The sequence below is a fragment of the Stegodyphus dumicola genome, chromosome 7, assembly GCF_044657685.1.
Source record: "Stegodyphus dumicola isolate Sdum_Otavi_A_Nest chromosome 7, ASM4465768v1".
Classification (NCBI taxonomy): Eukaryota; Metazoa; Arthropoda; class Arachnida; order Araneae; family Eresidae; genus Stegodyphus; species Stegodyphus dumicola.
The window spans coordinates 185,311,819-185,338,305 of NC_140774.1; the positions used below are offsets into that span (position 1 = coordinate 185,311,819).

At 29.1% G+C, this 26,487-nt stretch overlaps 2 protein-coding genes across 3 annotated transcripts in view; one reads left to right on the forward strand and one right to left on the reverse strand.

Annotated features, from left to right (window-relative positions):
* The first annotated feature begins 272 nt into the window (after positions 1-272).
* Positions 273-11,031, forward strand: LOC118195863 (uncharacterized). The gene is made up of 4 exons (XM_035367201.2): positions 273-279; positions 1,059-1,755; positions 9,129-9,277; positions 10,886-11,031. Exons 1-4 carry the CDS (start codon positions 273-275, stop codon positions 11,029-11,031), a joined length of 999 nt encoding a protein of 332 aa, XP_035223092.2.
* The window catches only part of L2HGDH (L-2-hydroxyglutarate dehydrogenase), a 32,433-nt gene continuing 16,813 nt past the window's right edge, over positions 10,868-26,487 (reverse strand). The window contains exons 6-8 of one of the 2 annotated variants that reach the window (XM_085821150.1): positions 25,516-25,673; positions 24,002-24,133; positions 10,868-11,059 (exon numbers count right to left, since the gene is read on the reverse strand). In XM_085821150.1, the coding sequence (XP_085677276.1) occupies positions 11,050-11,059; positions 24,002-24,133; positions 25,516-25,673 (300 nt within the window). In that variant the 3' untranslated portion in view covers positions 10,868-11,049. Of the gene's footprint in view, positions 11,060-14,235; positions 17,435-24,001; positions 24,134-25,515; positions 25,674-26,487 lie in introns of those variants that run through there. The other variant, XM_035367199.2, reaches the window with a different exon arrangement.

Genomic DNA, 26,487 nt, shown 5'->3' on the forward strand with positions numbered 1-26,487 from the left:
CACCTAGATTAATTTAAATTTTCCCCACTACGAAGATCACTTTTCAACAGAACTCGCCTAATTTGGTTTCAACATCACCTTAAAACACAAATCGTAAGACCAACTATAAACACATCTAAACTGAAAAAACAGTTTTTGTTTGTGTACGACACACAGATGCTTGATCTGGCACTCTAGGCTTGTTACATTGTTGTAAATCAGTTGCAGGTCGAGAGAATGAAGGAAATTGTTGGTAAAGAAAAGAAAGGATATGTCTCAATTCAATTTTAAACATGGCAGGTATTACAAAATGCTATTTACTAGTTATCAAATATCAAATTCTTTTATATTTTAATCAATAAGCATTACTGTAATTTTTTTTTTTTTTTTTTTTTTTTTTACCGCTCCTCTGCTGCATTTTAATTTTCATAGCAATAGTGGCCATTGTTCTGTCAACATTATCCAACGCGTTAAAAAGAGTTTTATCTTATCCATGTCAAGCATACATATATTGTTTCATTTAATTAGAAGAGATGACTTTTATACGAGCTTTATACGATTTACACAGTTTCGATTTTTCAATAATTTCAGAGTCTTAATTTTAACTTTTAAATTTAACTTTTAAAATCTAATTTTCAAATTCGTAAACTCAGTTTTTTTTATGGAAATTTTGAAAATAGCAAGTTAATAATGTACCATACTTCTTAGGAACTGTCTGGGGGTTTATAGAATATTCCTACAAGACTTATCTTTAAATCGAAAAAAAAAAAAATCTGTCAATAAATAAGGGATAATTTGTCATATGTTTCATATATTCCAAACCGAGACAGTGAAAATAAGGAGTAAAAATCACAGAAATTTATGTAAACTGAGGTAATACTTGAAACCATAAGGAGGGTGAGAAGTGGCTTTTTGATTCAAATTATGAAACATATTTTTTTTTCTTTTCATGAACAGATTTTTCTCAGATCTTATCTGAAATATTTTACTCCAACGTAATACAAATGTAAGTTTCCCAAGGAATTTATTATCGTTATCTTGTTGCGTTTCACCATTTGTGTGTGATAATATTTAATAAGATTTCAAAGCATTGGATCACACATGCTTTAACAAAACTGATTTTTGGAAATCGGTTGTCTCATTCCTCTTTTTCCATTATGTGCTTAGTGAAAATTGTCCTTCCCGAGAAGGAGTCTATCCATGTTATTGCAGTGAAAAGGGAAAAGCGATTGCCTCCCATTGTTTGCATATCAATTCATTAAAAGAACTCAGAAACTCAATTAAAGGATATCATGGACGTCATCTATCCTCGTTTGTGATTGAAAACTCGTACTTCGACTATCTTCCATCTGATATTTTCGAAAATGTTACTATTAAGCATTTGAAAATCTTAAAATCCAACTTCACGAGAATAGCTAACTTAGGAGAAAGGCAATTTCAAGGCTTGGAAACATCACTAGAGTCTATATCTATCGTGGACACTTTCACAGCAGCAAGACCTTTTGCTTACGTCTCGATGGAAAATCTTAAGAAACTGAAAACTTTAGACCTTGAAGGGAATTACATAGCAGTGGTGAATAATCATTGGTTCGAACGTGGACCAACAAGCCTGAGGAAGTTACGATTTGTAAAAGGACAAATCAGTATCGTTGGCTACAAAGCATTTGAAGTTCTAAAGAATTTGGAAATGTTAGATCTCTCTGATAATTCAATCACGTATCTAGCACGATCAGCTTTGCCACAGCCAGCTTTACTTCTCCAGGAAATAAATTTAGAGTTAAGTATTTCTAATTTCTAATACTTAATTACTCAGTTTAAGCCTTTGAACTCGAGGAAATACACTGTGTAGCAAATGAGAGTTACATTTCGAGTACAAAGGACTAAACTTCTATTTATATTTATTGAAACGGGGAGAAATGATGATTTATATATAATTTATATATATGGACTTTTATGTCACATCAGTAAATTATTACGTATGCATTTTTCTATTTTATTATGCTGCAAATTTTCATAACCGAGATATTCATCTCTTAACCTAACGAAACAATCAAACAAAACAAATATTCCTTAAAAAGATTTTTATGCCAAAGATGTAACTGAAGCTTTAAATCTAAAAACTTTTAAAAAAGGATCTCAAATTAAATTGATTGAAAAGTTCAGTAATCCAAATTACACATGACTGAATACTTTCAAATTTATTTAGCATCAAATGGGACATAAAATAAAATCCAACTCCATAAGGGACTTCAGTTCTTCCCTCAACTGTTTCTCGAAGATACACAGTCAGGTGAACTGGGAGTCACTTATGCAGGTAATTTAGGCTTTGCAGCTTTATCCAGTGTCCAGTTCACTATAGAAGAGAAGGTCCTTTTCCTAACTAGCATAACACGTAAAAATGCTATATGGGAGAAATCTAGCTAAGTTTGAAATGCAAAAGTCGGTAAATAAGTAAAATGATGAAGATTACTGTAGGTTGACAAAGGCTGAGAGCCTGGGAATTCTTAACAGCAATGTGCATTTATTTAATAGCGTAAGGCGAAGGGAATTGTCCCGAGAGTGACATGGCGAGGTGTTCTGCATGTTTAAAGGAAGAAACTCTAAAGATTCTCTAAAGTTAAAGCATCACGGTTTATTTCAGAGATATAAATATTGCAGTTCTTTCAACAACTAATCAGGTTACTAAATTCCAAGCTATGACGTAACCAGCTGCGCAGATTTTTAAATCATCCGCCCCCTTTTTTTGCATTAATTAATAATGGATTGTGGTACTTTTCCGTTTCGCCGGCGCAAATCTCGCCAAGCAGACTTTATGGCTACAACATACAGTATATACATAAAAAATGTTAACAAATGTTAGTTTTTAAGATTTTTTTATTTTGAAGGCATAAACATTTTAAAATCGTTTAAAATTTTTTAAAAAGCCAATAAATAAAGAAAATAAATTTAAGAATTTACTATGCTTTTATGGCTCAACATCCTGATTCGTCGGTTCATATCACGTGATCCCAAGCGATCTCATCTCACGTAAACTACGCTACAAAAATCTAATTCTCTCAGTAATTATCTGCATTAATTTCAAGTTAAATCTTAATTTGGAATACAAGTTTAAATGAAAGAATTATTTCAATTCGTAAGAATAGCTTAATCAGAAATTATGTAAGACCGCAGTGTTTTAATTCGCTAGTGCATTCTTATTAGAATGGATGAGTTTAACCCTTGACTTTGCCTTTTCTATATTTTCGGCTTCGGATGAGCAGTGTGACTGCATCCTAATTGATTTAATTACCACGCACGGTTGAACGGCGTGATACCATCCTAATTGGCCTTAGGGCATAAAATTGAACTATTTGGTAAAAATTCTATGTAATTGTATACCAGTAAAGTAAGAAACAATCAATCTAATAGGAAATGGCTGTGACTTGTTTTGAAAATAAGGCGTAAAAGGTTACCAGCGAAAACATTCCGTTTGGCATCAGTTGTTGGCGACTTTATCGCTTGCAAAGTACCTGGATTGTTAATAATGCATAATAACTTCGAAAACAAAAATATCATTGAAATAGGAAAACAAGACTAGTCAAGTACATTTACGTAGATTAAATTTGCATGTGCAGTCTGCATTAATAAAAAAAATGTACCGTATTTAAATTTGTTATGGAAACTTTACTCAGCTAACGAATGAGATGTTTTTAGTATTTATTTAACTCATGAAGTTAGTCGCTAACTGTTAGAAAGAAGTTTTTACTGATTCTTTAACACTACTTCCTGATAAGCTATCGATCTCAAATTTAGTACACATACAGTTTCCATATGACAATATGATATGGTGAAAAGATTTTTTTTCAAATTCGATTTAGATTTTTTTTTAAAATTTAATGCTGAAACGATTTTTCTCGCATATCATCGTTTAACGAACAAACTAAAAATTTTATAAATTTACTGTTTCCACCATCAAATAGATGGAAAAAAAAAAAAAAAAAAAAAACCCTTTTAAATAAGATTTGTATGAAATTTTCAACATTTTTTAGAATTTTTAAAAACGCTTTTCTTTTCTTCCCTGTTATTTGACGTCAATAATTTTAAAATTTCAGCATTTAAAAATGTAAAGGTTACAAGGTTTTGAAATTTTCCCAAATTATAAAACAAGCTCTTCGTCTTCTTTTAAAACAAAAATGATAAAAAGATACTGATTTTCTATATTTTAGGGGAAAAAATTATGCTACAATATAAAACAGAATCGATTCTTTAGTTTCTTTGTAGTGGTGACATTAAGGTCACATTACAGTGCCCTCCGCTTAATGTGAACGCGGTTATTATCATTCGACGTAACAGTGCATTCTTTTATGAAACTTTTAAAAATTTAACATCCAGACATCTGTTATAAATGTTTGAAATTTTCGAAGATTAAGGAAAAAATTCTTCATCCTCTTGATAAAAAAATATTAATTAGGGAACTTGCTAGAATTTTTTTTTTAAATATACGGTCGTTTTTATAAATTTTTATTTAACTCACTATTATTCATTGTGTTTGCAACAACAATGAAAAAAAAAATTCGCATCTGTTTTTAAACTATTCCCTGATAAGCTATTCAGCTGAAAGTTTGCACATACACTCATTTTTTATGACAATAAAATATTGTGCAGCAAATTTTTACAAAATCTGGTTTAGAATTTTCAGAATTAAATTTTGAAAAGTCTTTTCGCATATACCTTTATTTAACAAATTAAAACTCTTAAAATTTAACTATTTACACCGCTGGTCAGAGCAGAAAAAAAATCTTTTAAATGAAGTTTGTATTATATTTCAACGATATTTCTAATTTTTTGACAAAATTGCTCGATTTGCACGATCATTTGACGTAACAGAATTATTGGAAGTAAAATAATGATTAGTTATTATTGAAAAATTATTTTTAAACTGAAAAAGTTGACCGATAACATTGAGACTTAAATTTTTTTATCAAATGATCGACTGTCAGGACTGTAAACCACAATATTTATAGTAAATTTATCAAGGGCGCCTCACGCTTTCACTATTCGTGGTACAAAAATGTAGATGAATTCTGTAAAGAGAATAATTTAATATCTCAATGATATTTCTCCTTTTACCTCATTTATGATTTTACTGATTTTAAATAGGAGCTTATTTTATAAGAACTTCTTATATTTTTATTTATTGTTTATTAGATAAGTATTTCTTAAAATGAAGAATTTTTATTTAAACTTTGAGTTTTTAAAACTAATAAAACTCAGTAAAAATAATTAGGAAAATTCTTTGCTGAAGTAAAAATGAATAATTTGAAAAAGAACATCCAATTACCTGGTTTATGAATCCAAAAACCGCCAGTCTGAATACAAATGAAGTATTAATTCCTTGGAAAATGAATCTCAATTTCAATTCACCAGAAGTATTAATTCACTTCAGTTCAACGAAAGGAAAAATCAAAGGGAATTAAACAATTCTTTTAATTCTAATGCATCGTGATTAGTTTTTTGAAAAAAAGTAAAAAAAAAAAAAAAAAAAAAACGTTTAATCTGAAAGTTTTCAGATTTTATATTATGCTCAAACGGGCGTCTTTTGAAGTTTCGTGTGTTACCTTTATTTATTAAATATCACAGCATAGTTTAGAATTTGTCATAGACAGTCTTCGCGTTGGAAATAAAAATATTTTTTCCGTACAGTGTTGCCATTACTTTCTTTGAAATCGTTGAGTTTGTTCAACTAAAATTCGTTAAAGGTTTACAAAATATGAAATAGATAATAAAACAAATTCGAAATTTCAAAATTTAGCCTTCCAGGTGTACTTGTTCGATGTAGGATTACGTACTTCAAAATTTGATGACTCTACCTTCGGCCGTTTTATCACAATGCAAAAAAACATACAAACATTCATGCAGATTCTTTATTATTTAATTTCTTTATATGTGATATAATGCGATAATATTTGGTGGCAACATTTTGAAAGGTGATTCAGACTTTTAGAATGATTCGAAGCAAAATGCCGTTCCGAGAATAAAAGCCCTTCTGGGCTAAATAAAATATAATTGGGATAATTAAAAATTGAAGAAAAAGTAAGTTTAAAAAAATCTGAAAGCCTTCAGATTTTACATTACGGCCAAAGGGACTCTTTTTAATCTTTTGTGTGTTACTTTCATTTATTAACGTTCTTTGCACTTAAACCGTAAAATTCTATTCAACAACAATATCGCAAAATAATTTTAAAATGAGCTTATCTTCAGAATTTCCGATACACAGTCGCGCTGGCGATTTTTTTTTGGGGGGGGGGGTGGCAAATACGTTCCTACCCCCGTACAGTTTTGCTATTGCTCGCTTTGAAATCATTGAGTTTGTCAATAAAAAATTCGTTGAAGTGTTACAAAATATGAAATCGGTAATAAAACAAATTAGGACCTCCAGATGCCCATATTCGGTGGAAGATTACGTCATTCAAAATTTGATAGCTCTAGGTACCTTTGCTTTATAACAGTGCAAGAAACATACATACATTTATGCAGATTCTTCATTATTTAATTTCTTTAAATATAATACAGGGCTGTAATATTTGGTGGCAGCAGTTCGAAAAGTAAAAGACATTTATCGTGAATCAACGCAAAATGCCAAACGCTATTAATAGCCCTTCTTGGCTAAAAAGAAAATCTGAAAGCTTTCAGATTTTATATTACTCTCAAAAGGACGTTTTTTAAACGTTTTTTGGTGTTACCTTTATTTATTAAATATCACGTTCTTCACACTTAAAACACATAAAATTCATCAACAGCAATATCGCAAAATATTTAAAAACAGCAAAACAACATATTTTTAGAATTTCTGATAGACAGTCTTGAGCGCTGGAGATAAAAATGTTTTTCGTACAATGTTGCCGTTGGTCGCTTTTTGGTTGCCGTTTGTTACTAATTTTTCCGTACAGTGTTCCCATGGCTTGCTTTGAAATCCTTGAGTTTGTTAATAAAAAATTCGTTAAAGTTTTACAAAATTTGAAATAGATAATAAAACAAATTCGGAGTTCAAAATTCGGGTTTCCAAGTGTCCATGTTCGGTTGGAAGATGCCTTATTCAAAATTTGATGGCTCTAGGTTCCGTTGTTTTTCACACTGGGATAAACATCATGCAGATTCTTCATTATTTAGTTTCTTTAAATATAATACATGGCGATAATGCTTGTTGGCAACAGTTTGAAAAGTTAATCGACCCAAAATGCCGTTTTGAAATTAATAGCCCTTCTGAGCTAAAAATTATATAGTAAGAGCAGTGTCAAGTAAACTATGAGAAATCTTACACAATGTAAAATTGGAATTTAGAAAAAATGTTATAAATTATAGCTAACCTAAAAGAGAATAAAGGTAGAAAACGAAAGAAACTGTCAAATGTTTAAAAATATAGAGCTTGCTCAAGTGGACTTTCTTGGGACTTGGAAGCTGAAATAGGCCAGTTTTGTTAATAAAAGAGATAGAAAACTATGATACAATCAAATGTAAATTATAACCCATGTTAGAATTTGACATGACTGCCTAATTCAACTGGGTTAATTACATCCAAACTATACCGCCATATTGGCTGAGGGACAGCTTAGAAAAACAAGAGTTGGGTGGTGCAAATAACTTTTATTAAGTTATAATAATATAAGTGTATTTTAATTAGTTGTTTTTTGATAACGTTGTATGGCAATTTGTTATCGTTTAATATTTTAATTAATAACTAAGCTGAGAGGCTATTTTAATTTATTTACTTCTTCTGTTGCATCAACCATCTGATGATGATGTAAATCATTTTTACTTCCTCGTACAAAATTAAGGAAGTATTGTAATAGCAAAAATTTTCGGGTATCATATTTCCACAAAAATATCCATTTTGACAGCTATCGAATTCAATTTAGCGATGTTTTTGCATGACATCTGTGCGTAAGAATAGAATAAAAGACTCATTTTCCCAAAACGGGTTGCAAAAAGATTTAAAATGGATTCAGAAGAGATTTTTTTCCATGACGTCTGTACGTACGTATGTATGCATCTCGCATAACTCAAAAACGAGTAGACTTTGTATATAGGACTGCTATATATTGCAGTTGTGCAGCTCCCTTTTTGGTTACCATCAACTGCACCATATATATGCCTCACTCTTACTCAGCTCAGTTATTTTATTCTTAAATGCTGGTAAATTGTGCATTTTTTGTTTTGAAAATGATTGAATTATGTTGTTCTTATCTTCCGGTTAAGGTTTTTATGCTTTTAGTTAATCTGCATGGAATAGTTTTAAAATTATCAACAATTAAAAAATTTTTTAAGCGCGGCCAAGCCTCATATTTTTTTTTTTTTTTTTAACCATAGCAGCCACATTTGTCATTTTCTGCATCTTCAGCGTCTATTTGCCGAATGGGACCAAAAGTAAACTTTAAGTTTTGTGCACAGAAAAATCTGCCTTCTTGTCCGCTATCCGAACTGCTTGTTTCTGCGTAGAAACTCTAATTTTAATTGTAAAAATTATTTTTTAATTGTTTTAACTGTATTTGGTGTTTTACATTTTTAATAAAGATATTTTGAGGTTTCGTGTATTTTTGCCTTGCAGCGAAGAGAGAACTGAATGAATTGAATGAGAAATATATCTCTAATGAAATTCGAGGAAATAAGTTTAAATGAAATACAGCAAAAAAAAAAAAAAGTGTATAATTTAATATTCCATACAAGGAAGTGATGTGGTGTACCCATCAGATTTTTCATTTTTGTTTTTGCCATGTTTTCCCTCTCTGTATTTCTTGAGGTTTGCCATTGTGCTTCTTCTTTTTTTTTTTTTATTTTTTTTTCTTATTTTATTTTCCATCATTAAAACTATTAGGTTTTTAATTGTTTTTACTTTGTATTTAATTCTTTATATATATACATATATATGCACACACACTTAACATCTACATCATAAGAAAATGTTCTCTTTAAAAGAAAAGAATAACATCGATTCATATTATAATCACGGAAAAATTTTAATGTAACCAAAACCAAGGAAGATTATTATTCAAAAAATATTTTTAAACAAAGAGCTAACATATTTAAAATAACTAAAATAGTGCAGCAACATTTTTTACTACAACCCTTCATCTCTTACAGCAAATAATAATATAAAAATATTATGTTTTTAGGCGCAATAAACTTGAGAGTTTACCAGAAAATATATTCCATCGAATGCCAAATTTGAAAAGGGTTAACTTGGAGCTGAACGAATTTTCTACATTTGATGAATCAATATGGAGGCCAGTTTGGTGCCATCTGGAGATATTAAACATTGACTGTAAGTAGTGAATTACAACATAATTTTACTAAATGTTTCTAAGAAATTGAATTTCTTTTTATTCACATATCAAAGGAACTTTTTTAATACCATGTATACTATATAAAATTTTAATTCGGCATTACTCTCTGCATAAAAAGTTCAAAGTTTCTGCTCTCTCACCTTTTTATTCTGCTCCATTACGCAGTGTGTTTCAAATGTTATTTCAAAGAACTTTAGTCTTGTGGAAAGCAATTTAGAGATTTGCAGCGATATTTACAGGAGTGAGTTGAAGGTATTAAATTATTCGAAAATTTCATATCTTGGCAACATAGAAAGTATTGCACCTTGATAGAAATACTGCAAGCTCTGTGAGCTAACCATCTGGTGAAATAAACAGCTACATCTTAAATAATTAAATTCCTATTTTAAAATTAAATAAATTCAAAGACCTCCACGTGACGTTAATTTGTGATGAAATAATATTGTAAAAAATTCTTTTTCTACTCTTTTGAACAGCTCATTTTAAACATAAGATTTTACTTTCGATATTCTTAATTTCTAAGCCATAGTAGGTTTGACCAGAAATCTTAAAATTGTTTCCAGTGTTAAACTGAAATCTACATACTAAGGTCCGACTGAAATTCCTTTTTTACTTTTAAAAACTTGAATAAACTCTTGGGATTTTTTCAGATTCTTCAGAAGTTATCAGATTACACTAAAGAAAGAGTTTATATACTCCATAAAGGCATTTAGTTCAAATCTAAATAAAAATATCCTAAGATTGCATGTCACTTGAATTAAAAAATGATTTCAAATGTAATAGGATTCCCATTATCACAAAAGCCATATGCAATTACCAAGGCATAAAATGAAAACCTAAATAATTCAATATAGGTTGATTCAAAAATAAAAAAAAAAAATAAATAAAAAAAATAATGATGAATTTATGATGCAGACATGAATACAGAAAAAATTAATATTTTTACTCTATTATGTTTATTAGTATAACATAAAAGATGTTATAATAATAAACATAAAAGAGTAAAAATATTCATTTTTAAGAAATAAGTTATTAAAACTGAGAAATGATCTTTGAACACTAAATATGTTTCTGCTTCAAATTCATTTGCATAATTTTATATGCTAATTACATTACACAATAAAAAAAGTCTTAAAAATGCTCTCGTAAAATTTTCTTTATCTATTAAGAATAAAATTTATAATAGTGATTTCCTAATTTCATTCAAATTTCCAAAATAAAATTAAACTGGGAAACACTCAATTAGAGGTGTATGTACATTGCATGTACTTTTTAATTAATGCTTATTTTTTTTTTCTATATTATATAGGAAATTTTATGAAAATTATAAATAAAAACTTGCATATTTGTTGAAAGAAAATATCATTTAAAGGGCTTTTGAAATATAATTATATACATACTCAACATTCTTTATGTTATATTATTCAGTATTGAGAAAAATTTCTGTTTCACTTAACATGCCATTTCTAATCCTATACTATTATTGTGAAATAATTCTTTCATTCCTTTTTTGATTAAAAATAAATAAATAATTTTAATTATATAATCTTCATTATTAGTAATCTCACCATTTTTCTCCCTTTCAGATAATCCAATGATCTGTGATTCCAAAATTAGATGGTTGTACCATGGAGCAAAAAGTTTGGCAACAAAGCTGATAGGAACATGTTATAAGCCATTTAAACTCATGGACAGAGATCTTCACTCACTCACAGTAAATGAACTTCAGTGATAACAATGTTGATACTCTTCAAATAAAACTAAAATGAACCATCACTAAGGCATTAAAAAACATCTTAAAATATTCGAATACATCTGTTAATAAATATTATTTAAAAATCCAACAGTTTTTACCAAAATTACAAACTTAAAATCCAGGCTTTTGGAATTGACTATAAATAGCTAGCTTCTTTACTCAGTTAAGTAGAAAATAGCTACAGAAAATATATATTGAATAATATAAATAAAACAAATGAAAAATCAGCATTCTAATTTATTTAAGTAACCAGTATTCCAAAATTAAATTCACTTTTTCCTATGAATTAACACAAAATTGAAAGTGAAGTTAGTACCATTTTATGAACATTTGAAGACTTATTTAACACTTTTTATATATCTAAGTTGTTTACGAAGTTCAGAACTTTCAAACGTACTGCATCATTCATTATGATTCATTCAGATATATTTTATTGACAAATTGGCACTAACATATTTTCATTCTATTTCTCAGTTCTTACTTACCACAGTTCATGCTGTTGAAATTTAGGTACCCAAATTCAGCACTGAATAAAAAATTACAAACTGAAATGGTTCATTGTGAAAAGTCTCTAAAAAACTTAATTTTTTTAAATATTACTCTGAAGCATTTTAATACTGATACACTTCATTCTAGAAACATCTGTATGAATCACACTTCTATGCTCAAATGATTTTATGAAAATGGTCTGTCTAGTACTCCATCAACAGAAGTGCCAATATGAAAGGTGGAGGTGTATTGAGAATACGGCAAAGCAAACTAGGGCTATCTGCCTAGGAAGAGGGATGCCTTCGTAGAAACCTTTTTAAGGCAAACTGGCTCGTATACACGTTACACTTGGGGAAAACCAAGAAAACACCCATGCAGCCAACCCGTTTGAGGGATTCGAACCTCGGACCAAACTACCAGTGTTCAGCGATTTTACCACTCGGCCGCTGGTGGGCCGCCAATATGAAAGAAAAATGACATCACTTCATATGCAGAAGTTAGTATAATAGACAGTTCTGGATGGCTATCCTCTGCTGAACAGGAAGGATGCCCTTGTGGGAAACTGCCTTGTAAATTATGTTATAAATGAGAAAATCTATGAAAATTTCCAAGCAACCAGGCCATTTCCTGGGATTCAAGTCCAGGTCAAATTATTGTTAAGAAATTTTACCACTTGGCTGCTGATTTAGCACTTAGGGACAGGAATGGAGACCTCAGGAAAAGACTATATAAATATATGAAGACAGAGAGAGAAAGAGAAGTTCACAAATGCATATTATTATTCCCATCAACAGTTATAAGTTGCCATCAACAAAATTCTATCAACACAAGTTCTTGATATCAGAAGTAAAACAAAATAGCTCTCAGGAAAAGAATGCATGAAACTACTAACTAGCAACTGCTTTGTAGCCTTTCTTCCCGTGAAACAATCTTTAGCTGCAGTATTATTTTGGTATTTTGATAAGTGTGCAATATAATTTCATTTATTGGTTTTGGAATAAAGTATGGATGATCCCTTTGTCTTAGAAAAGTTTAAATCTGATTTTGAGCTGCTAAAATCAGCTGCTAAATCACACAATTAATTTTCTTCTTTTGCTTCTTGAAACAAAAAGGATGGAAAAACAGAACTTCAACAAAAAAGCAACTAACAACTATTCTTCCTGCTCATTTGCAATTACAACACTACATAGCTACTCGTGATGTGAAATATACATTGTCATGTGTAACTCATTATGCATAGCTTATCGTATAGAGAACAGGTTACCACATTTGGCACATTATCTCACAGTTAAGACTGTTGTCCCATCAACCAAAAGGTACCTTATACCATGAACTTCATCAAGAAGTTACTTTGCTCACCAAGTATTATAAAATATTTCACAAAATATATAGGATATGATAGAACAGCTCATTTTTGGGAGCCTGATGAATATTGGAAGTGGATGGCTTTTGTGATTTGCTATGATAATGTAGGAAAGTAGAAAATAATTAAAAGCACTGAAATGCCATATTGAGTTAAACAAGATGGCAATATGTAAAGTAAGATAGAATAAATGTCAATCCTTAAACATTATTTTGTGCAATTTACAATTCCTGTTTCCCTATTAGCCAATGAGAGCATTATTAAACATTTCCAGTATTTTACAAAATAATTGAAAAGGAAAAGTAAAAAGCAGTAGAGAAAAAAAGTGAAGATATATTTAACTCTGACGGTAAATATTTACTACTAAAAAATTATTTAACTTTTTTGTACAAAAGTGCCCATATAGGTTTTCATTTAACCGAGAATGTTTTGATATACAATTAATTTCTCTTAATTTGAACAAAACTGCCCTAAATGCAATATCAGTGTAAATTTTATTTATAATACATACTTTAAAAATAAATAATAGCAGTTATTTATTTTTAAAGTATGTAATAATAGCAGTAAATTATAGCAGTTTAATACCATTTGCTTTGAAACTTTATAACCTATACATTTAGAGCTTCTAAAATGAATAATGTTATTTTATTATAATGAATAGCACAGATACCATAAAATGCAAATCAGATATTCTAAAATTAGGAGAAATTCAACTTGACATTGCTATTACTTTCATGACCATCAATAGTCCATTTATCAAGACCAGATAAAAAATTTTTTTAAAAAAAGGTTGACATACTCTCCCTAAAGCAAGCTACTTCTATCATTTTCCCTCTAAACTATTGATTTTATAAAAAAAAAAAAAAAAAAAAAAAAAACTGTTATAATTTTGCCTGTAGTTGTTTTTACAAATGAAAATGAATCTGACATTTGTTTTAATTTTACAAAATTATTTTGAGTAATGACTTTTTGGCATTTAGAGCAGTGCTAGAACAATAATTTAGAGAATTATTTATTTTAAGTATTTTTTAAAGTAAATCACAGGTGTTATAATTTAAAAAAGCAAATATTAAAAAATAATATATTTTTCATTTAAATTTTAAAGATATAATTTTTATTAAAAAAACACTCAAATTTCAAAACACAAATAAGTAAATAAGTATCTACTTTATATGTGCTGAACATCATTAATATCATCAAATTTCTTATTTTTATTCACTTTCAGTATCTTTTCTTAAAGAGCAGATTAAAGCTTAAGTCTCTTTACCATTCAATAAATATATCAGTTTAGAATTATAAAATGACCCAATGAATATTGAATTCAGTAATGAAATATCATTTTTTTTATTTAAAACTTAACAATTATTATGGGTATATTTAAAAAGAATTCAATTCACATAATCTTAAATAAATCCATCCCTCATGAGATTTTTTTTCTTATATATAGTACAACAGATTTTATTTGTTATTACATTTTATTCTATATTAGAACATTTTTATAAATTTAAGATAATAAATTGAAAGTCTTTGAAGTGTCTTTTTCAGCTACAAAATGCACAAAAAACAAAACCAGAGTATTAAGAAAACCAGCATATTTTCAATTCGGACTAAATAAGTCTTATACAAAGCAATGAAGACAATTTATATTTTAAATCTCACATCAGTCATTGTGATAATTAGACTGTGTTCACAATTGATACACACATATATATAGCACAGATTTATCTTTATTTTCAGGCATTATCAATTTAAAAAAAAAAAAAAAAAAAAAAAAAGATTCATTGCTCTTAAAAACTTATAAAGCATTTGCTATATTGATTAAAAGTATAATCAGAAAAGTATAACTAATCCAAATTTACATTTGTTAACTTTTAAGTTGGCAAATGTGTTGGAATACAGAAAGAAATTTAATTTACCTATAGATATCTTAAATATCATAAATTCCATAACAGAGACATTTTTAATTTTAAGAATAGAGATAGCACAAATCTAAATTATCTATATTATATGATTAAATTACTTAAATTATTTTGGACATTGTTTATCCAGTTTCTGAATTCCTCAAAAATAAAAGACATCTTTACATCTGTAAAATATTTAATCATATTTCACAGAAAATTTGAAAATAAATTCTAATACAAAATTTGGTTAGCACAAACTCATTTAAAGTTAATTAAATTTATAAAAACATAATACTAAACAAATATTTGTAAATATGATGCAAAATCTCATAATTCTGTGAAAACCTTGAGAATAATAAATTGGAATACATTTATGATACCAGATAATTTCAGTGCATAAAAATTCATCAGATATTAATTATTTTGTAATTTAAAATACATGGTCACTTTTTAAAAAACTAATAGCTTCACATGAGTTCATTCATTAAGATAATAATGTACAGTAGACTCACAATTATCCGCGAGCTGATCATCCGCGCCTACCGCACAAAGTTTTTTTTTTTTTTTTTCAAGCGTAAAGCAAAGAAAATAAAAATGTTCACAAATTCACAAAACTAAGCGAAACGTTAAATTTGCTAACATCATGCTTATTTATGGCATTCCCCTCTGATGAGTAATTGATTTCTTACTCACCCTTGCAGTGTCCGTTCTACTGCCCTCTCTCGTCTTAATCTTGGAATTCGAGAAATTGGACTTCATGGGGAGAAACTTAGTGGTGACCAACAAGCATCTGACAATTTTCACCATGAATTTGAAGAATTTGTTTTAAAAGAAGAGCTATCTTTTGAACAAATTTACAATTCCGACAAATCGGGACTTTTGTGGAAATGTCTTCCCACTCGCACTTTAGCATTTGAAAGTGAAAGTAAAGCGGCGGGTCATAAAAGCAGCAAGGAAAGGATCACTATCATGTCTTGCAGTAATGCTACCGGTGGACATATACTTAGACTTGTCATCGGAAAGTAAAAAAAAAAACTGAGATCTTTCAAAGGCACAAGGATAGAAAATTTGCCCGTTGATTACTTTAACCAAAAAAAAAAAAAAAAAAAAAGAACCGAAACATTTTTCAAGAATGGTTCGAAAAAAATCTTTGTTCTTCAAGTTAGTAAACATCTTAAATCAAAAAACCTGCCTGAAAAAGGTGTGCTATTGATCGACAACGCACCTTCTCACCCAGCAAAAAGCGTGCTAAAGTCTTCTGATGGACAAATTTTTGGAAAGTTTCTTCCCCCAAACGTTACTGCGCTAATCCAACCCATGGACCAAGGAGTCATTGCAACAATGAACAGAACATACTGAACCAAGCTGCTAATGACCAAAATTGAAGAAGGTTATGATATAAAAGAGTTTTGGAAACACTACACAATCTTGGACAGCATCTACGATATTGCATCTGCATGGGATTCAGTGAAACTGTCAACCCTCATAAAATCATGGAGAAAACTCATGCCTAATGTTGAAGCTAACAACAACCTAACCCCTTTGAGTTGTGAAGAAGTGAATGAAGATGTAGGCACGCCGACGGCGACTCTTGCCGATATGGTGAAAACAATTCCGTATGGTGAGAACGTCGATGCTGAAAACATTAAGTGTGACATCAACAAACCTGGCTTCGAACGCTTGACAGATGATGAAATTGTGAAGAAAGCAAGGGGACAGACCGAGAATGAAGGACAGAGAAGTGAAGGTGAAGAAAAGCCCACTGTGCAGATGTGGAAGACTCATGAAGCGGCTTTGCAACAAGTCGATGGACTGCTGAGCTATTTGGAAGAACAAGACGATGCAGAGTTGGCCGAGAAACTTATGCTACGAAAAATGCAATCTCGGATCAAGAGAAAATGCTTCCAAAGCAAGAAGCAAACACAAATGACTGATTTCTCTAAAAAGGTGTAGTTTTACAGCTATGCTTTTGTAATTACGTAACACATTACAGTATTAAAACAGTACATATGTATTAATTTTTCTGTGTATCCTTGACGCCTCTCGTAAGTACAAAGCACTTTTCTGTTTTCAATAGCAAAATGCATTTTAGGGTAGTTTTGAGTGATATACTAAAATATTAAGCGTTAGTTAAACATTTCCTACTGTTTATTTTATGTTTTATTGTACATAAAACGATTTTTCAAAGTTGGAATACCTGTTTCCTCTTTTGCAATACCCGTTTTTAGCTTTTTTCGGAAACTGCAGTGGCTGCGCCACCCAATTCCGCGGAAAATCGGGAGTGTACTGTACTTAATTCATATGTATTACAGTATTCCCAAATCTATAAAAACAATGACTTTTTGTTTTTAATTTACATAGAAATTCTTTGAAAATGAAACATATCCATGAATAGAAAGACTATATTGCTTAAAATAGATATCATAATGGCTTTATACAAAAATTTTCTTCCATTTTATCAACAATTATTTTAGCTATGGCAAGTGATGAGGTGGCAGCAGGTGATGGAGCATTTCTGACATGCAAAACTCTATCAGAAAATTCTTGTGCTCCTGAATCAAAAACAAAATCATCCACTAGGTTTCCATCAATATCAAGGGCTTGAGCACGAACACCAGTTGGGCCCCTAATTTGCAATTCATGAAATGATTAATTAAATAATCATTAAAAACCTACATCTGTTATACAATGAAAGCAATTTACTCATTTCTCTATTATTAGCCGAGTTAACAAACACAATTCTCATTAACTTATGATAATGAATTCACTATCCATAACATAAGATATAAATTTCAGATGTTATAGAAATCTATTAAACAAATTTTTATTTCAAACTTCCGTACTGATAATAACTATAAAAGTCTTTGCTCTGCAAAACTTTTTTGACCTATGACCTATTCCGACCTTTGAATATCTTACATAAAACTATTCTGATTTGCTTTTAGGCAATTAAAAATAATTTTTGGTTGATCTATACAATATGGTAACTGGTAGTTTGGCGACATTTTGGAGGCGATAAAGGTTACTACCTGGGACTTTGGTAATAATGTGAGCAGTACTCAGTTCCGATTACGCATTATTTTGTGTGAGGGAAATGAGAGATCATGGGATATGTCATGTGATATTAATGGACGAAATACGGTTCTTTAATCGGAAAAGGGGGGAAATCGGGAAAAAATCTGGAAATTTTGTATTTGGTTTATTCTGTGTTGTGTGAAACAGTGTTCGTGAATTTTTGGATCCCATGGCCGTAACTAAAGAAAAGTTTATCGGACACGTAATCAAGATTCTGAAGAAGATTAGGTAAGTTAGTATTTTTAATTATTTGAGGATATTATTTTTATGCATTGTTCTAAATGTAAGGTGGAAGTAAAGGAATTTGTTATTATTGGGAAAATTGTTATTAGCAATGATTTAGTTTAAAGTAATTAGGATTGTAAGGTAATTTTTATTAATTTAATGTATGTGCTCATTTATATTTTAAGTAGTGTTTTTGAATTTAATTATATTTTAATTAAATGATAGTTATTTTGTGAATTTTATGTTTGTAGGAATTTGGTATACATTTCAGTTGAAGTAAACGTGCATGGAAATAATTTAAATATCTGACACTAAGTATTTGTAATGGTTGCGGTATGAATTCGTTGGTGACGTTTATAATATAATAGATGATTTAGAGGTAAAAGTTTTTGGATATTTTATTTATTTTATATGTGGAAATGTTCATATTTGGAAAGGGTAAATACTTTTTCGCGATCAGGTAATTTCATATATGTTTTTTTTACCGGGTTTAAAGATTGAGAAAATTGTCATGTATTTTCGTGAAATTTTTCTAATTTATGAGAAAAAAGCAGTGTACATGGATATAGTGAAGAGTGTGCACAATGCCATTTTTGTACAATTCTGGGATTTTTTTTAAGTAAAAATAAGTCGGCGTGTACATGGTTTATGTGTATGTGTTATTTTGAAAAACGCGTAAGGAGTATGGTATTGTGCACTTTTTCCCAATTTTGCAGTGAATATTTGTCATGATTAAGCAGTTTTGTTAGATAAAATTTCTAGCATAAGTGTAATTCGGCTAGTAGATTGTTGGAAGAAGTGTTCAGTAGATAAAAAGAAAAGAAACATATCTTTACTTCGTGAAGACAAAATGGCGGCGGGAAAAAAAAATAGAAAGTTGCTGTAGGAGAGTTGGTCGCCAAATTTTCGCCAAAAAAACGCCAAGTTACCATAATGTAAAGATCAACCTAATTTTTTTATTGCTTCAACTCATGATTCAGTAAATTAATTACAAACTTTAACTGTCTAACTAAAATTTTTTTCATAATTTTTGCTACTCAAATAATGAGTCAAACGAATACCAGAATAATGAAGAAAGTGCAAACAATTCCAAAATGTTTTTGCAGGATACAATCAATGTTTCGAAAAGTGTTAAGACCAATTTCAAAAGAATGAAGTAATAGCAAATAATTTTTTCTTAATATATAAAATTCAGTTGTGGTTTTTAATCTAATAAAAAATATATCAAGTAATATTAGATTGCAGTTAGAATATATTCAGAAGCAAACAGAGTATCTAGCAGTATTACTTAATGCATTACAAAGCTATGCTACTGGGGGGGGGGGAATTGAAAAGGTATAAATAGATATTATGAGAATGCACAGAAAGAGGAAAGGTTTAATTAGGACTGAACAATGCAATAAACAAAAAGTTAAAATTAGGTCATTTATCTTTATTAGAAATTGAAATGATATATTTCTTTACTACTCTTTCCAAGCTTTCACAAAATATTCTAACCTTCTTTGTTAATCAAAATGGAAACAGTTTCCTTGCTCTATTAAACAAATATACTTACATGCAGGGCTGTTCCTTGCGGGGGTGCAGCGAATAAAAGTACGCGGGTGGCGAAAATCAGGGGCGACCAGCAAAAAAGCAATCATACATAATAAATTGATAAAGAAAAGACTATTTTCCCTTATGGTATATCAAATAGCAGTGCTTTTATTTTTTAAACACAAAACGTATCAGAACACATAGGAAGATTACAGTCTATGAAAAAATTACAACTTGAGATGACACTGGAAAGTAGAACCTCTAATGATTTTTAGAAGATGCACTTTCAAAATAAGAATACATTTGTTTAACCCAGAAGTGGAGAAGCTTCAAAATGTGGCCATCAAAGGCCACATTTAAATTAGGCAGTGATAAAGTAGCTAAGATACCTATAAATGCGACTTTAGTGAAATTATTACAGATTTTGTATAGTTTTATCACTTTATTGCATTATATTGAAATAATGAAAAAAAAAAAAAAAGTGCAGCCTTCGTAGATCCTCTAAATGAGGATCTGTTATCTGCGTTCTTAAACTAGTTTTAATTTTGTTTGAGAGAAAATGTTTACTCGCAGGAGTAAGTACTTCCAAAGCAGAAAGTAAATGGTGTGCAATGCTCTCGAAGACATGGATACTGAATATCACTTTTCCAGATTTCTATGGGATTCTTTTAAGGGTCAAAAAGAGATTTGAGGATATTATCTTCCCACAACAGAAATAACTCCATTTGTAATTCTGTATGAGATCTGATCTTTGGATATATCTACTAAATGTGGTCAAATACCAGTTTCATAGCAGAAGTGTGCTTGTCAAAACCTGAAAATCTTCAATATATTCTTCTATTAAAATATATTCTATATACTCCTATATACTAAATATATATTCTATATACTCCTATACATTCATCAAATGTTTTAGTTTTACATTTTTGCTCATTCAGCTTTTGTAGCTTCGGAAAGTGTTCTGAAGATATATCTCAGCAAGAGAGCAATACTTTGAAAAATGTTAATTTTTTTCGAAACTCTTGAATCTTTTGCCACATTTTATTATATGCTTTGCTTTGCCTTGCAAGCAAATATTTAAATTGTTTTGTTTTGTCATAACATCAGACAAAAATGCAATGTTTCTGCAAAATGCTTCATCTGATAGATCATATATTTTCTCCTGTTTTTGATAAAAGTTTAAAATTTGTCGTCGTAAAGTTAAAACTTTTATCAAAACCTGTCCTGTCGATAGCCAGCGAATCTTGCAGTAGTACGGTACATCAACACTATATTTCCTCATTAAAATTTAGCATCTGCCGAAATTCATGATGACACATTGCATTTATGCAAATATAGTTGGCAATCGAAATAGTTCTATTCACAGTGTCTTGCAAAATGGTTATTTTTTGTGCAAAGATTTTGTTGATGCAAAATGCTAACATTATTTAATTCTATTAATTTGCAAATTGTTGTAATCTATATAATTAATACAAGAGCTACAGGCCGCACAAAAATATCACAGAGCTTGCACGTTTTCCACCTCTGGCTTAACCTATGATTGTCCAAGAACTGTGATAGCAAACATTTCTGACGACAGTTGATTTTTTTTTTTTTTTTACTTTCGAAAACTTCTAAATTTGAAAAATTAAATACATGAATACCTAATACTTACTACAATTTATAAAGTAATATGCAGGAATACTTCAAATAAACTAACTTTTTATTTAGTTTTCTAGAAGAATGACACATTGTCCTTTCATTACATTTATTTATCATCTTTATATTAATAGCATTCACAATAATTTCTTTATGAGAATAACAATCAAACTTCAAAATACGAAGATAGCAATTAGCATTTTAGAGCCTGTTTGCTGTAAACATTTGAATAATGCATAAATTCGATACTAATGTTATGAACATCTCAAATATGGTGTCAAATCAAATAATTAACATTTATGATTTAAATCATAATTTTAACTAACAGATTAAAAAAATTATTAAAATCAGATATTCTCTCATCTTTTTAATTAAAAATTTTTTATATGTTAAAATCAAAGATTAAGAAAATCTGTAATGCTTTTAAAGAGATTTTAATTACTGAATAACACAAAGAGAAGCTTTTTTTTTAAAAAAAGAATAGAATACAAGAAAATGTTACAGTTAATAGAATACAAGAAAGTGTGTCATTCCCACGTTCATTTAATATACTGGCCATAAATCTGATGATTAGAGTCCTAATTCAAAATATAGGGTGCATGATTTAGGAAAATAGCTGTAAAAACAGTGTCTTCTCAAAGTCTAAAATAAATTATCAAGAAGATACATTTTTTTATACTATACACACAAATTTGAATTTCAAAGTGTAAAAATTTTCATTTGATAAAATTAATGGAGATCTGTGTCATAGGTATAAGCCTCTATCTAAAAGTGATTTAAATGGTAATTTATTAAATGATACAAATGAAGAACAAACATAGAAATGCAGTAATATTTTACTTTATCAAACAGCATGTATGATGCTAGTTATTAGTCTAATATCCAAAATTAACCAAAAATTTGTGCATGTATTTGTACAACAGATAGAACTGTATATTTAGTGGAAACTATTAATGAATCTTTAATGCCGCAGGCAAGTGAAAATTTACTTATCCTTATTGTTGATACCATTAAAAAAGTTGAAAAGAAATTTAAATGTAAACATAGTTTTTCTAACTGATAATACAGCAAATATGGCAAAAATGAGAAAACAATTAGAAAACAAATTTCAGGATATACCTTATGATTGTTCAGCACATATACTTAATTTATTAATAAAAAAATGTAAATATATCAAATGTTCTGAGCATATTATTCAAGTTATAGAACATTTTTAAATTTAAGTCACAAGATTGCCCAAGTCAAATTCAACAAAGACAAATGGAGCTTGTTTAAATATATCACATATATTGACTACCTTAAAGTTATATTTAAAAAAAAACTGACCAATTTCCATTACATTCTGGAAAAAAATCAAAACACAACAGATAACAGTATTCAGTCCAAAGTTCTTCATATCACTGTCAGATTACATGCAAAAGATATCTTACTTTCTTTGAAGGCAATTTCAGTCGCAGCAAATAAAATTTACTTGGATAATTGAAACATTATTAAAGATGTTATAGTTTGGAAAGACTTTGAAATCAGCTTAGAAAATCTTGATGAAGCATGCATAAAATGATTTAAAATGTGATTGAAAATGCACTGTTACCAGTAACATTCTTAGCATATAGCTGAAGAAACAGGCATTGGAATTAGTAAAAGAAAAATAGGCAGACATGATTTGTTAAGCATTATATTAAAATTTATAATTAATGCTCCATCTTTCAGCAGAACCATTTTTGGAAATGGGTAGAGTCAGTGACTACAGTTCATTGGTGGAAATCAATAGTTCTTGTTAGAGAATGTATAGAAGTGAAAAAGAACTGGATATTATTGAAATCCTATGCAAGAGCTTCATCAGCAAGAACTGAAAGAATAGACAGCAAATTAAGAAATCAGTTAGGGGTTAGAAAAGAAACTTTTATTTATTTATTTTTTAGATTTTTGTTTTGTTTAAAGCACTTAAATGGCAGTAATGCATATATATAGCAACCACCTGTTTTGAAAAAGCTATGTAGATTACAGCTATAAGTAACATGCCTATGATTACGTTCACTCTAATTGTTGTGTATATAAGCTTATACTTAAGTTATTAAAGTGACTTTGCAAGTTGCTAATGTCAAATAAGCTGCCAAGATATCTTATTGTTTTTTATGTTACTAATTAATAAAATTATGCATAATTTATGTTATCTCTAATTATTAATTATGATATTAATTTATATGCAAATATATGAATAAATTATTTTCAATATTATATAAGTACAAATTTAATTACTTCGAAAACTGTCAATCTGTGATAACCACGGCATAAATTAATGTGCAAAAATCTGATTTAATAAAAAGTAAAATCTAATTAAAATTTTAAAAAAGTATTTTTTTCACACCCTGCTACCTTTCTCTATGAAAAATGCAAGCATGCATTCAGATACTAATAACACAGCAACCTAAAAGACACCGCTAGTTGTAATCATGCATGAAAGCCCACTATTGACTAAATAACTTCTTAAATGTGAATCACACACACACACACACACACACAAAAAAAAAAAAAAAAGGTAATTCTAGGTACATTAATAAGTTTGGTGCAAGTTTCCTACACAATCAATCAATCTTCAACTAGACTTTGACTGCTCACCTCTAATCAATTAATCAAAGAACAAATAATAATCTGACAAATGATAAGCATAAAGAAACTACTCATAACTGTATTTACTAAATATATGATAAGATAATATTACCTGACAACATCTGAACTGCTTAAATTTGGAAGATATTGTTGAAGTATACGAACTTGGGCAGCAATATTGGAACTTCGATACATTTCATGCAAGCCATAAAAAAAGTGTTTCTTAGCTAGCTTTCTAAAGCCTCTGTTACGAAAAGAAAATTATCAATTGAAATTATTAAGAAATATTTAGCTTATACAAAACATTTTATTGAAACAATTTAAAAGATTTTAAAGCTGAAAATAGCAGTTGATGTTAAAACATAAATAAATAACACATTATGAATTTATGTAACAAAACCTGTCAACCACAGACAAAACCTTTTGTTATCATAGTTGAAAGCAACCAATAGATTTGACTGTACTTTAAGTAATTAGTACTAAAAAACATTGAAAAAAGTTAAAAAAGAAGTTAAAATCAAATCTTTTTATTATTAAAATAATTCTTTACAATTAATTTGAAGAAAAAATTCTGCCCTTTTCATCCATCAAAGAAAATAATTGCATTATAGTAAAGCTACCAGTCATATACATGAATCTTCCTAAATTTCATAGAAAAAATGATAAACAGAGATTATTAAAGCATACATTTTCCTCACATTTCTTCAAATAATGTTTCATCAATAGATTGCTGAGCATATGTATTGCTAAAACAATGCTTTCTAAATGCAAACCTAAACTATCAGGTAGATTACAAAAAGTAGTGGAAGAAGCACAGAGAAAATATACTGCTAACAGTACAAAACATCTTCTACTTTGGAAATCAAGATGCAGATTGTTAATTCAAAGAAATAGGGATGTCTGAAACTATCAGGTAGATTACAAAAGGCAGTGGAAGAAGTACAGAGCAAAATATACTGATAACAGTTAAAAATGTCTTCTCACTTTGGAAATCAAGATGCAGATTGTTAATTCAAAGAAAGAGGGATGTCTGACAGAACATTTAAGAAATAACCATATTTATCTGAAAGATAATTCCAGTTCAGAAAAATAATTCTAAAAATGTGGAAATAATCTTTGCAAAAGTAAGCTTGAATGAACTTTTATGAAATATCAATGATTATTCATAAACTTGCTAAATATTAGCAATATTAAATTTTAACAAAATTTTTAGAAGATAAGACTTATTTTTTTAAAATAGAGTCATATTAATCTTAAATAAAACCTTATATATACTGACCAACAGCATATTTTACAAATGGTGTAGGATAAGAAATGAAAAATCTATATAAAATTAAAGGTCTGCATACTAATTAAAATGTACAGATATAGGAATTAGATTGTGGAATACATAATGCTCAGCTATCAAATTGGAAAAAAAGTTCTATATTTTGAGGAATATATATATATATATTGCACAAGTATTTGCCTCAAAATAATTATTGTTTTACAGCATCTAAGAATATACCAAACTAGAATCAATCATTAAAAAAAAAATCTGAAAATTACTTCACAAAAAAGAGGGTTTTTTTTTTTTTTTTTTTTTTTTTTTTTTTTTTTTTTTTTAAACAATTTTCAAAATTTTACCTGTATCCCAGATAATTAATAGTATCTGCTACATTAAAATCTTTGGCACTATATCCTTCTCTCTCAAAAGCAAGAACAGCATTTGGTCCCAACCAAACTGAACCATCAATACGAGGAGTAATATGAACACCAAGAAATGGTAATTCAGGATGTGGAACCTGAATATACAAGATATATCATACACCATCTATATCATCATGCATTTATATATAAATTTTAAAATAAAAATTCTTAAACTTAGGCACATGCATATTCAAGAAATATTATGAAAGGAAATTACACAAACCCTAATATGAGAAAAAAAAAATATGTCTGACTTTTTAGAATGCATCAGACTAATTTTAGAATTAGATTATAAATAGATTAACTTTTCTCACCATGGCAAAAAAAAAAAAAAAAAAAAAAAAAAAAAGACCCCCCCCCCCCCTTTTTTTTTTCTATGTTAAAAAAGCTGGTACTTTGATTATCCACACCTCTTTTCCCAAAAGTCTCCAGTTAGTACTGAGTAATTTTTCACCAAGCTAAGATGCAAAAGACAATAGCCACTTTCAAAGGCAGTGCACAAAGAAATTACATAAAACACCACACAAAATTAAAAATGCAGCAAACATCTATAATTAGATATTTATGTTACTTTTCTCCCTCTGTTCTCCTCATATAGACAGCGACCTATTATAGCTTTAAAAAAAACCACCCAAGAATTGCAGAAGCTCAGCATTGCATACAACTTGGACCTGTGTACATTATATTTCTCCCCACGTACACAACAATCTCTTTTCATTTAAAAAACATCAGAGAATTGCACAAATTCAACACTGCACACAAATTTTCATCCATAAAATTTGATCGCTTAGGAAGTACAACTACATGAAATGTGAATTTTACATTATCTGTTGTTAAACAAAATGACATATTTCTGAAGAAATGTAATATTTTCTTTTTTTTGAATCAGCTGACAAACTCAACAGGCCT

Coding starts and splice junctions, on each gene's coding strand:
- LOC118195863 (XM_035367201.2), top strand. Junction 1,756..9,128: donor CTCCAGGAAATAAATTTAGA/GTTAAGTATTTC, acceptor TTATGTTTTTAG/GCGCAATAAACTTGAGAGTT. Junction 9,278..10,885: donor GGAGATATTAAACATTGACT/GTAAGTAGTGAA, acceptor TCTCCCTTTCAG/ATAATCCAATGATCTGTGAT.